General features: G+C 43.2%; 2 protein-coding genes across 2 annotated transcripts; both read left to right on the top strand.

Annotated features, from left to right (window-relative positions):
• Positions 1-3,553: 3,553 nt before the first annotated feature.
• On the top strand, positions 3,554-7,763 carry LOC135516916 (dnaJ homolog subfamily B member 5-like). The gene is made up of 4 exons (XM_064940985.1): positions 3,554-3,743; positions 4,700-4,955; positions 5,410-5,978; positions 6,843-7,763. Exons 1-4 carry the CDS (start codon positions 3,645-3,647, stop codon positions 7,074-7,076), a joined length of 1,158 nt encoding a protein of 385 aa, XP_064797057.1. The 5' UTR covers positions 3,554-3,644; the 3' UTR covers positions 7,077-7,763.
• A 3,170-nt stretch (positions 7,764-10,933) lies between these two features.
• On the top strand, positions 10,934-12,761 carry hwa (huluwa). The gene is made up of 3 exons (XM_064943162.1): positions 10,934-11,539; positions 11,631-11,829; positions 12,431-12,761. Exons 1-3 carry the CDS (start codon positions 10,934-10,936, stop codon positions 12,595-12,597), a joined length of 972 nt encoding a protein of 323 aa, XP_064799234.1. The 3' UTR covers positions 12,598-12,761.
• The last annotated feature ends 146 nt before the right edge of the window (positions 12,762-12,907 follow it).

The following is a 12,907-nucleotide window of genomic DNA, read 5'->3' on the forward strand; positions in this document are numbered from 1 at the left end:
AGCATCATACTGTGGGGATGTTTTTCAGCGGGAGGAACTGGGAGACTAGTCAGGATCAGGGCAAAGATGAACAGAGCAAAGTACAGAGAGATACTTGATGAAAGCCTGCTCCAGAGCGCTCATGGCCTCAGACTGGGGCGAAGTTTCACCTTCCGGCAGGACAACATCCCTAAGCACACAGCCAAGTTTGAACACTTATGTAAATGTAATAAATCAGTTGTTTTTATATATATACACATTTTTTTATTTAAATTTGCAAAATGTTTAAAAATAAAACTGTTTTTGCTTTATCATTATGGGGTATTGTGTGTAGATTGATGAGAAAAAAATGATTTCATCAATTTTAGAATAAGGCTGTAATGTAACAAAATGTGGAAAAGGTGAAGGGGTCTGAGTACTTTCTGAAGGCACTGTATAAGTTAGACATTTTAGAAAAATGTAATAGGAGTGATACATATAATTTCGGGGGCCACAGCAAAGAGTGCTGTAGTGACTCAGTCCACAACAACTCTGATGTAAACAACAGGTAAATAGCTGCAATCTGAGATTTCAGCACCACAGTGGTCGTGTCAAGTGAAGCTGAAATCACTGGGAAAAAACATTTATGCAAGAGGAGGCCTGCACAGGAAGCAAAAACCCTGAAGAGCATCAACCCAATGCTTGACTATTTAGTCATATTGATTACAATTGTTAAACATTTTGAACTGTAAATATAAGAGACTAAATCTGAAAATAGTGATTCTTTGAAACTGCTCACAGGTGCCTTGCCTCAGTAGTATTTGAACACAATATACACCACATGGTGTATATTGTGTTCAAATACTACTGAGGCAAGGCAGTAGTAAAGTATGTGGACAGCTGCTTGTCGAACATTTCATTCCAAACTCATTGGCATTAATACTCTTCTGGGAAGGCTTTCCACTAGATGTTGGAACATTGCTGCCGGGGACTTCCTTCCATTCAGACAAGAACATTAGTGAGGTCGGGCACTGATGTTGGGAGATTAGGCCTGGCTCACAGTCGGTGTTCCAATTCATCCAAATGTTTCGATGGGGTTGAGTTGAGGGCTCTGTGCAGGCCAGTCAAGTTCTTCCACACCGATCTCAACAAACCATTTCTTTATGGACCTCGCTTTGTGCACAGGGGCATTGTCATGCTGAAACAGGAAAGGGCCTTCCCCAAACTGTTGCCACAAAGTTGGAAGCACAGAATTGTCTAGAATGTCATTGTATGTTGTAGCATTAAGATTTCCCTTCACTGGAACTAAGGGGCCTAAACCATGAAAAACAGCCCCAGACTATTATTCTTCCTCCACAAAACTTTACAGTTTGCGCATTGGGGCAGGTAGCGTTCTCCTGGCATCCTCCAAACTCAGATTCGTCTGTCTGACTGCCAGATGGTGAAGCATGATTCATCACTCCAGAGAACACGTTTCCACTGCTCCAGAGTCCAAAGGTGGTGAGCTTTACACCACTCCAGCCAATGCTTGGCATTGCGCATGGTGATCTTAGGCTTGTGTACGACTACTCGGCCATGGAAACCCATTTCATGAAGCTCCCAACAAACAGTTATTGTGCTGATGTTGCTTCCAGAGGCAGTTTGGAACTCGATAGTGTTGCAACCGAGGAGAGACAATTTTTAGGATCTTTGGCACTCAGCGGCCCCATTCTCTGAGCTTGTGTGGCCTACCACTTCGCGACTGAGCCGTTGCTCCTAGACGTTTACACTTGACAATAACAGCACTTACAGTTGACCGTGGCAACTCTAGCATGGCAGAAATGTGACCAACTGACTTGTTGGAAAGGTGGCATTCCTATGTCTGCGCCAAGTTGAAAGTCACTGAGCTCTATTCTATAGCCAATGTTTGTTTATGGAGATTGTATAGCTGTATGCTCAATTTTCTACTCCTGTCAGCAACGGGTGTGGCTGAAATAGCAGAATCCACTAATTTTAATGTATGTCCACATACCTTTGGACATGTAGTGTATCAGCCCTCAGGCAAATCATATAGACAAGAATAAAGGTGTACAACAATTCTGTATTGTACAACAATGTATTTTTGTGTGATAGCTTTTGTAGTCGGCTCCATAGTCCATAAATAGACCGGTGACAATACAGCCCCTAGCATGTGACAATGACAATGCTTATTTAGATTCAAATAAAGTACTGAAGTGTGACCAACCGCATGCGAGTGCGCCCATTCTGCATGCTTGTCTGTGTATTATTGGTACACTTTGGCACGTGAGCCGTCCCCCCTGCCGCCCCCTCCAGCCATAGTCTCAGTGTGACACGACACATTAATAACTGTGATTTTCTATTCGAGGAGAGAAAAAAAGGCGAGAGAGACAGCGAGCTCTGATTTCCACCAGTCCCAATGTTCCCGTGGGCAGATGGGAGAGTGAGAATACTGTGAATAGAACAGAATGTCCTAATTCGTTGCATTCTAGAACCATCCCTCTCTCTGCTGTAGAAGAGCCCCACTCCAGCCAGAGCCAGTGACGCTCCTGACTCCCCATGTTCAGACCAAATTTGTCTCCATTTCCTGTTGGAGTGAATGGGAGACTCCACTGAAAGATGGAGAATCCATCTCTCCCATTGGCTGTGGTGAGCATCATAGAAAAGGAAACATGGCCATGTATGTCCACTTTTTGTTCCATAACCATAAACTGCTGTGCACAACAACACAGGTCCTTACTTCAACTGTACTGGATGTCCACTTATACAATTCATACTGCTAGACAAAACAACACCAAATAAGTCTTGCAGGATACTCAAATGGTTTCTTTGAATCTATCATCAGTCCATTTCTATTCTATACTTTGTTCATATGAAGCACATCTAATCTAACCAGATATCTAACAACCAGATGAGCATCCTACAGAACCTCAAATAAACACTTTGTTGTTATGAAGTAGATGGAGAATGCATGATGTCACCATACTGGGATCGTATGTCCTTATCTGTTCCCCTATTAAATATGATAATATAAACCAGTAAGCAGACACTTTTATCTTAATGGATTTACAGTCATGCATGCACACATTTTAAATAAGGGTCGTCCTGGGAATCGAACCCAATATCCTGGCGTTGCAAGCGCAATCCTCTACCAACTGAGCTTCAGAGTATATATAGTCATATAAATTAGTACTTGACTAGAAAACATTAACGATTAATTTCTCTGATCACAGCTTCAAGGGATTGTTCAATCCAATGGTCCATGTCAGGGGGATTAAATAGCCTCTAGGGATGTCTATCTGTCAGTCAGTCTTCAACCCTCGACAGCTCTGAGGATTCACCTCACTGGTCGTGACTGTTCCATGAGCTTCTGCTCAGAATTCCGGAAACGAGCCTCAAGAAGGAGAAGGAGGCTGTTACATCCGCGTGATAATGCTGCGAACACCAATGGTCTCTAGGAGTAATCGGTAGGCACGGTATTCCCTCTTGTGCGTATGAAAATGGGCGGGTTTTGGGAAAGCTCAGTCACGCTGCGTGGGTGGTGAGTGTATAGTAAAGGGCTGCGGCGGCGGTATATAGCACAGTCTGCAGTCAGCGGTTCAGTCAACCAACAGCTCAAGCACAGCTAAAACAGCTAAGAAACGTTCAGCACCACAGAACAGCGGACAGCTCCTCAATAAAAGAACACTATGGTTCTGATCTGGACACAGTTTGGAGTGAAAACCAAAAATGTCAAGTGCAAGGTCCGCGTTATGAACAGGAATGACAGCTCGGGCTCTTCGTCAGGGGTAAGTTATATTTTTACAATTGTATTAATTTCAGTAATTTACTGATTGTAATGAATTATATCAAAGCTCATTTTACGCATATAGTCATTAATTGTGCCTTATGGTTGTGTCGTTAAAAAGACTGAGTTCAAAGATGTTGCTAATTGCTGAGAATAGTCTTTGAGATTAAGCATAGTGATTTATGTCAAATATTGAATGTTCTTTTCGAACTATAGCCTGTTCAACTTGTATGGGAACAATGGGTTCCCCAGTATCCTGCAGACAGTGTAGCCTAGTTGAGACAATCAGGGTGCATCCAGGATCTGTGGTAGGAGCTGCAGTCTGCTTCACCATGCTCATACACACGAGCTCCCCCCATATTCACATTGTCTGTATTATAGGTGAGCAGATAAATATCTGAATTTTAGTCGGTAAGAATGGACATAATTGCATTTGCCATGGGCTAGTTTTAACATAACACTGTTTTCATTGGCTGAATGCAATATTTAATAATACATTGATATTGTGGTCATTTGTATTCATAACACTAACATTTCCAAGTATGCATCTTCTGATATTGGTACAAACTAGCACAGTAGGCTTTCCTGATAATCATTGGTGACTCTGTGCTATTTGTCTTGGTCATTCTCAATCAACTGTTGAATGTCACACCTGCTGGGTGTCATAAAGGTGACAGATGCTTAGCAATGCATTATCATGGGCATGGCAACGAGAGCACTATCAGGACGGTTTAGAACCCACAGGCCAGGGAATTAGTTATCTTTCTACCACATCTTATCCAACTCTGGTTTCATATCTTTTCATTGAGGCACAGTTCGAATCTGACTTTTAGACAAAGGACAAAGTGAATCTATTGGTGGGTGTAATTCAGTCAGGCATTTGTTCTTTTATAAGGGGGTTGACATCTGTAGGCTATAGAGATCTAACGTGTTTCTTCTCTCATCCTGTTTCTCCAGGAGAACCAAAAGGACCAAGAGGTGCCTGTTATGTCCATCAAGCCTATGGGGAAGGATTTCTACAAGGTCCTGGGCGTCGAGACAGACTCCAACGAAGATGAGATCAAGAAGGGATACAGGAAGATGGCCCTAAAGTTTCACCCCGACAAGAATAGCGCCGCTGACGCCGCAGACAAGTTCAAGGAGATCGCAGAAGCTTACGAGATTCTGACCGACCCCAAGAAGAGAGTCATCTATGATCAGTTTGGAGAAGAAGGTGAGAGCCTTTCCTTCCTTCCCTTGTAATTTAACCAGCAGTAGCCTAGTAGGGCTCTTTGCCTTTGTCAGTTGAGTAGAAGTAGTTACTATAGCACAGGCAGATGCATTGTTGAATGGTTGATGGTAAGCAGCAGTATCGTTGCCAATTGCTGTTGCATCTAGCAAAAAATCTGCAGAACCTGGTCCACCAGAGAGCCAGCCCAACATGTGTGGTGGAGACAACCGCAGGCTGATAAATTATTCAGCCATCCACCAAGAAAATGTTTCTGCAAACTCAAAAAATTGCCAAATGTAAATTTTGTAAGCCCTCCAGAAGTGTTAAACCAAATATACATGAGTAAGAACTTTGTCTCAGAGTGATAAGTAGAATAGAAGATTGGACCAGATTGAAGATCACACATCTTCTGCCTGAGTAAACTGTACTAACTGTCTTTTTTCCTTTTGTGTCTCAGGTCTTAAGAACGGAGGCGGAGTGTCCATGGCAGGCAAGGAGAACAACACCCATCAGTACAGTTACCACGGTGACGCCCATGCCACATTCTCCTCCTTCTTCCAAGGCTCCGACCACTTCGACATCTTCTTCGGGCCCGACGGCGAGGAGGAGCTCTTCAACCCCTTCAGCCGCTTCACCTTCAGCCACGTCGGTGGTTACCACAGTAACTATGGCCCCACTGGCGAGAAGCTTCGGCGCGGACGTCGGCGTCTGCAAGGCATGGCGGTGGTGCACGACCTCCTGGTGACCCTGGAAGAGGTGTTCCATGGCTGCACCAAGCACATGAAGATCACTCGGCGCCGTCTCAATCCGGACGGCCGCAGCCTGCGCACTGAGGACAAGGTCCTGAACGTGGTGGTAAAGAAGGGGTGGAAGGAAGGTACCAAGATCACCTTCCCCAGAGAGGGCGACGAGACGCCCAACAACATACCCGCCGACGTGGCTTTCGTTCTCAAGGACAAGAAACACCCCCACTACAAGAGGGATGGGTCCCACATTGTGTTTACAGCCAAGATCACCCTCAAAGAAGTAAGTTTGTGTTTGTGTGTCAACCCTACATTTATTTGGGTGTATAACACAGTAAGTCTTAGCAGAATTACAGCACTGCCATACTTTTAGTTTAGGTAGGATTACATGAAGATTCAAGGCACGGCTGAAGTGTGCCACTTCCATACTTTGGGCAATGGCTCAAATCGGTGGCTGTAGAATAGATAAATAATAAAACACTGTTCTATTCAGAGCCCCCCTCAGCTAACCCACCACCGCTCCAACCTTGTCCTTAGCTCAGCTCACAGACCCCCACGAACACACAGTGCAGTGCACCCTGCAGAGAGCAGCAGCTGTAGCTAAATATAGCCTCTGTGTCGGCCGCCCCCTCACACTTCTTTCACTTCGCTCCCTCACTGACTCCTCTGCCAGCCTTTAGCTTCCTCTCGCCCTCTCTCTCTGGCTCGCAGTCACTCACTCCCACGTCCTATGCTCCTCAGATTAGTATGAGAGCGTTCACAGACATGGCAGCCTCTTCAAAGAGCTCCTCTCCATCTTCCCATGGCCCCACTCAGTCACTCTGTTGAGTACCGACACCCACACGCACAGCCAGAATACAGAGAAGATTACCGGTATGATATTTGTAACACTTATCATTGCATAACAGAGCAAAGCATTGTCTTTAGGGGGTAAATGCTCTACATTCAATTCTGTGATATAACACATTCACTTGGAAAATTGCCATGGTTAGGTAAGAGTTTCATACATTCATTCAGAAGTTCCAACTGCAGCTAATTTTGGTATGGAGTCTGCTGCATGTACTGTATTATGTAACCAAAGGCTCTCAACATAAAACAAGGAACCGGAAAACTAACAAATTCGATCTTCCTCTCTGTTTCCTTCCAGGCTCTATGTGGATGCACAGTCAACGTCCCCACCCTGGACAACAGGACGATGCCGCTGCCATGCAGTGATGTCATCAAGCCCGGCGGCATCCGGCGGCTGAGGGGCGAGGGCCTGCCCCACGCCAAGACCCCCTCCACACGTGGCGACCTGGTGGTGGAATTCCAGGTGGCCTTCCCTGACAGGATCCCTCCCCAGTCCAAAGAGATCATCAAACACAGCCTTGCTGGGTGCTAATGGGCTAATGTCTTAGCATGCTATTGTGCTAACAACCTACTGTTTGAGCCAATAAAATCACAGCCTTGCCAGGTGCTGTGACAATCCAGCACAGCTTCTCCCTGTGCTCGGTTTAGAGACAATGGCAGAGGGCACCGGAGAGGGTCAGATGGAAGCTTTTTTGATAATAGGCACTTTTCATAAGCATATTTAACAGATACAATGCCACAAGTAGAAAGGTTTACAGTTTAACTGACAAATTGACTCCTGAGTGTCTGGGCACATCTACTGACTTTCTCTTGAATGAAAAGGGAATGGGTACTGTTACTGTGTATACTGCTTGCCTATATCAGGAACTTGGTATTCCAATCGAGTCATTTGACTTATTACAGAAACCTGAGGTAGTTGATAGTCACGTGACAAAATGATTCTACCACTTGTAGGCTATGGTTGTATGGTTTTCATATGACTGCACCTTTACATTGATTTATTACAATAACAAATATGTACTTGTGTACAAGAGTGTACTTGTGTACAAAAATATGTATAACTTTGTCTCTAAAAGAGATTCCTCTGTCAAATGTTCAACTGAATCATTTGAAATGTTTGTGTATATATGTGCTTTAACTTATACCAGATGTTAATGTATTATTCGAAATTGACAAATGGACACAAAGAAAAGCATGTTAAATAAATGAAAATATCAGAATTTTAACTCATGGTGTTGATGTTTGATTATCGTATAAAATGTACAGCAGCGGTCATGAATGACAATTCATGCAGAGCATGTCCATATTGCCACAGGCAATGCTGAACACAAACAATCTGAATATGGATGCAGAAGTTGGAGCAAGACAAAGTCTTGGGCAAGACAAAGTCTCCTCCCACAAAATAATGGAAGACAAATGAGGCCTGAGAGCTATCTGACTACATCCAAGTGCAGATCAAGCGGTTGACCCAAAAATAAAAAGTGAATGAATTAAATGAAATTTCATTTTCGTGTTAAATCACCAATTGGCAATCCATCCCTTATGGGATTAACTGACACAAACAAAGATTACAATAATTCACTGTGGTAATTAAATGACAATTCTTCATCCAGTGTTCTCTGCATTGTGCATTGCATAAAGAGTGAAGAAATGTAAGTTAAAAATCTATACATATTAGTAAATAAAGGTTATCCAAACAATAATTATATCCCTAGAGCAGTAAAAGGACATACATACATACATACACACACACACACATTATTACACACACACACACACACATACATACATACATACATACATACATACATACAAAAACAGAAAAAAAGAAACAGAAGGCATTTGAACCCAGTCTGGAACAAAGAGAAGATTCATATGGGAGACAAGCCTATACACCATCTATATACACACGTGCCATTTACCACATAGAAGCTAAATATTTGTACAATTTAATTATAGGTAGCCCTTTTTCTTTTATTCCAGGCTTTATCTAAATATTCTGCAAAAAACATTTGTTTCTCCTCATCGCTCAGCCACATAATGCCCGGGTATATCTGGTGTGCTTTCTGGAATAAGTGTATATCGTGCTAGAAAGGATTACTGTGGTAAGCTGTTGCAGATCCTCAGTGGTTGCAGTAGGTTTTGAGCAGTACTGTACTGCAAAACTTCACAATGTTTATCGATAAAATTGAATCAAATGTATTTTTTAGGAACTCAGTCAGGGTCTCAACTTACTGAGAGTAAGAATAGCACACACTTGGCATTCACTAAACCAACTTCACCTGGAATCAATCAATTCGTTTATAAAGCCCTTTTTACATCAGCCAATGTCATAAAGTGCTGTACGGAAACCGGGCCTAAAACCCCAAACAGCACAGTGGCTAGGAAAAACTCCCTAGAAAGTCTGGAACCTAGGAAGAAACCTAGAGAGGAACCAGGCTCTGAGGGGTGGCCAGTCCTCTTCTGGCTGTGCCAGGTGGAGATAATAACAGTACATGGCCAAGATGTTCAAACGTTCATAGACAACCAGCAGGGTCAGATAATAATAAGTTGAAACTGGAGCAGCAGCACGACCAAGTGGACTTGAGGACAGCAAGAGGACTGAGGAGAGCAATGAGTCATCAGGCCAGGTAGTTTTGAGGCATGGTCCTAGGGCTTAGGTCCTCAGAGAGAAGACAGGATACATACTCCATATATAACAGACTGACCCTAGCCCCCCAAAACAAACTATTGCAGCATAAATACTGGAGGCTGAGACATGATGGGTTGGGAGACACTGTGGCCCCATCTGACGATACCCCCGGACAGGACCAAACAGGCAGGATATAACCCCACCCACTTTGCCAAAGCACATCCCACACACCACTAGAGGGATATCTTCAACTACCAGCTTACTACCCTGAGACAAGGCCGAGTATAGCCCACGAAGATCTCCCCCATGGCATGAACCAGAGGTGGGCGCCAACTCGGACAGGAAGATCACATCAGTGACTCAACCCACTCAAGTGACACACCCCTCCTAGGGATGGCATGGAAGAGCACCAGTAAGCGAGCGACTCAGCCCCCATAATAGGGTTTCCAAAAGTCTTGGAGGAGTTCTCACATATGCTGAGCACTTGTTGGCTGCTTTTCCTTCACTCTAATGTCCAACTCATCCCAACTCATCTCAAATGGGTTGAGGTGATTGTGGAGGCCAGGTCATCTGATGCAGCACCATCACTCTCCTTGGTCAAATAGCCCCTACACAGCCTGGAGGTGTGATGGGTCATTGTCCTGTTGAAAAACAAATGATAGTCTCACTAAGCGCAAACCAGATGGGATGGCGTATTGCTGAAGAATGCTGTGGTAGTCATGCTGGTTAAGTGTGCCTTGAATTTTAAATAAATCACTGACAGTGTTACCACACCTCCTCCCCCATGCTTCACAGTGCAAACCACACATGTGAATATCACTCTACTCTGCATCTCAGAAAGACACAGCGGTTGGAACCAAAAATCTCAAATTTGGACTCATCAGGCCAAAGGACAGATTTCCACTGGTCTAATGTCCATTGTTCATATTTCTTGGCCCAAGCAAGTCCCTTCTTATTGGTGTCCTTAAGTAGTGGTTTCTTTACAGCAATTCAACCATGAATGACTGATTTGCACAGTCTCCTCTGAACAGTTGATGGTGAGATGTGTCTGTTACTTGAACTCTGAAGCATTTATTTGGGCTGCAATTTCTCAGGCTGGTAACTAATAAATGTATCCTCTGCAGCAGAGTTAACTCTGTGTCTTCTTTTCCTGTGGCGGTCCTCATGAGAGCCAGTTTCACCATAGTGCTTGGTTTCTGAAACTGCACTTGAAGAAAATTTAAAAGATCTTTCAATTTTCTGACCTTCAAATTGACTGACCTTCATGTCTTAAAGTAATGATGGACTGTTGTTTCTCTTTGCTTATTTGAGCTGTTCTTTCCATAATATGAACTTGGTATTTTACCAAATGGGCTATCTTCTGTATACCACCTTGTCACAACACAACTGATTGTTTCAAACATTTTCGAGTAGGCCTCCGTTTGGTTGTCTATATGTATATATTGTCTATATGTCTATATATTCGACTGTGGGCAAATGGTTAATTTTGGGAGTAAAATATGCTCATTTAAATGCAGAGATATATTATGGTGACACGAACAAATTGGATAGATCTTGAAGCAGAAAATCTAAGAGACCATGGACACAGGGTTCGCCAAGCACTCATTGTGCAGAGTTCAAACGCAGGATAGTGAAATTGATTGGTGCCACAAAACACCTGCGTGCTCACAGAAAATAACCAATTAGGATAAGTAATTTTGAACAAACTCACAAATCTTGCGTTCTGGAATTGGATCCTATAAACTATTTGTGATGAAATGTCGCAAATAGGCCCATCAACACCACCCTCAAATCGGAGTGATGGTTTGCCAATGACCAGTTTAACGCTACTTATTATTCTACTCTTACCGTGTGTGGTTCTTCTGTTGTTGTTGAACTGTTTGTTTCTGGGTTACAAGTTACACATTTGTTCAAAGAAGAACAGAAAAAGACAACAAGAGGACTACGAGAGTATGTTACAGTCTACTCTGTCGATGCGCCAGAGAATGACCAGAATATCCGAGACGCCATTGTTGCCAAATCAAGATGAGAAAAGGGCTTACATCTCGGTTGCAGAGACAATTCGGGCACAGCCCTCGAACTCTTCAAGAACTTCGTCAAAGGAGAGGGCAGCAGTGGACCAGAGAATCCGATTCATCCGGCCGGACGGGGCCACAGGCGGTGGCTTGGACTCTCTGAGGACGCAGAGCACCATATTGGCCACCTCAAGGGTCGACCAGACGCGTAGGTCACGAATGTACAGCAGGAACAAAATGAACTGGCGCAGAAGCGCCCCTGTCCTACCGCAGTCAAGTGATTCAGAGGTAGAACGGCCTAACCTTGTACCACCCAACTCGCCTGCGCTAAATAATCCACACTCAACGGTTAGTTCGTGATTTCTAGCCTAAAATTAGTTTGTAACCCTTGAAGTCTGTCTTGGATACATGTGATGAATGACTGTTTTTACGCACGCAGGTAACATCTGACCAGAGGCCCATGCGTCGGTGCAGCACCATGGAGCTATTGAACAACATGGAACACCAGTTTGATATGGTTGACTTCGAATGTGACTATACCAGTAACATACCTCCAGAGATGTCATGCTTTGTTGTATCTGACAACAACTATTCCACCATGGGCCCTGGATTGGACAGCGACTTTGGAGCAAGCGCCGGTGAGCCATCATTAGGCCTACTAGAACATAGCGGTTTTACATTTACATGAAGTATGAATATCAAATGTTCTCCACCATTAGAAAGCGATGGCCTATCACAGCCTACCTACAGTGGTGTACAAATACTTTAAAGTGCTACTTAAGTCGTTTTTTGGGCTATTTGACTTTTACTTCACTACATTTTTAAATACGTGTACATTTTACTCCATACATTTTCCCTGACACCCAAAAGTAGGCTACTCCTTACATTTTGAACGCTTAACACGACACGAAGATGGTACATTAAGTGCGTGAATTGGATCAAGAGAACATCCCTGCCTCTGACGGACTCGCTAAACACTTTTCGTTTGTAAATTATGTCTGAGTGTTGGTGTGCCCCTTGCTATCCCTGTAATAAGGGGGGGTGCCATCCGGTTTGCATAATTTTAAAGCATTTCAAATTTTTTACTTTTGACGCTTAAGTATATTTAAAACCAAATACTTTTACTCAAGTATTTTACTTGGTGTCATTTTATATTAAGGTATCATTACTTTTACTCATGTATGACAATTGGATACTTTTTCCATCACTGCCAAGCTAATTATGCAAACGCTTCTCCAGGTGTCTCGCTCCGGATTTTATCCGCGGACAGCGACGGTCTAAACAACGGTGTGTGGGACTCCGGAATGGAATGGGACTATTACGACCCGTGCTATGTGAGGGAGAAAAACATACCCAAACAGAAACATCACGTGCCTGCATTGCATACCAAACATTATTGGGTATGATGCCAGAGAACATGAAATATTTTAACATTTATTTATTTATTATTAGACTACATATTTTTCTCCAAATATTTAATTCTAAAAAGCGCACTAACACAGATTAGCACTTTTTCCATTTAGCCAAAAGTAACTGCCCCCCACACACACACCAGTTTTGTAAATAACTGCACTCACTTTTGTAAATCACAAATTTATTCTCATTAAACTATGTATATTCATTGTCCAAGACACTTCTACTATTCACATTGTTTGTTACACTTGAATAAGCACATTTATTATATGCACTAAAATTGCTTGAACATTTGATTTCATC

This window comes from Oncorhynchus masou, chromosome 28 (genome assembly GCF_036934945.1).
Source record: "Oncorhynchus masou masou isolate Uvic2021 chromosome 28, UVic_Omas_1.1, whole genome shotgun sequence".
Lineage (NCBI taxonomy): Eukaryota > Metazoa > Chordata > Actinopteri > Salmoniformes > Salmonidae > Oncorhynchus > Oncorhynchus masou.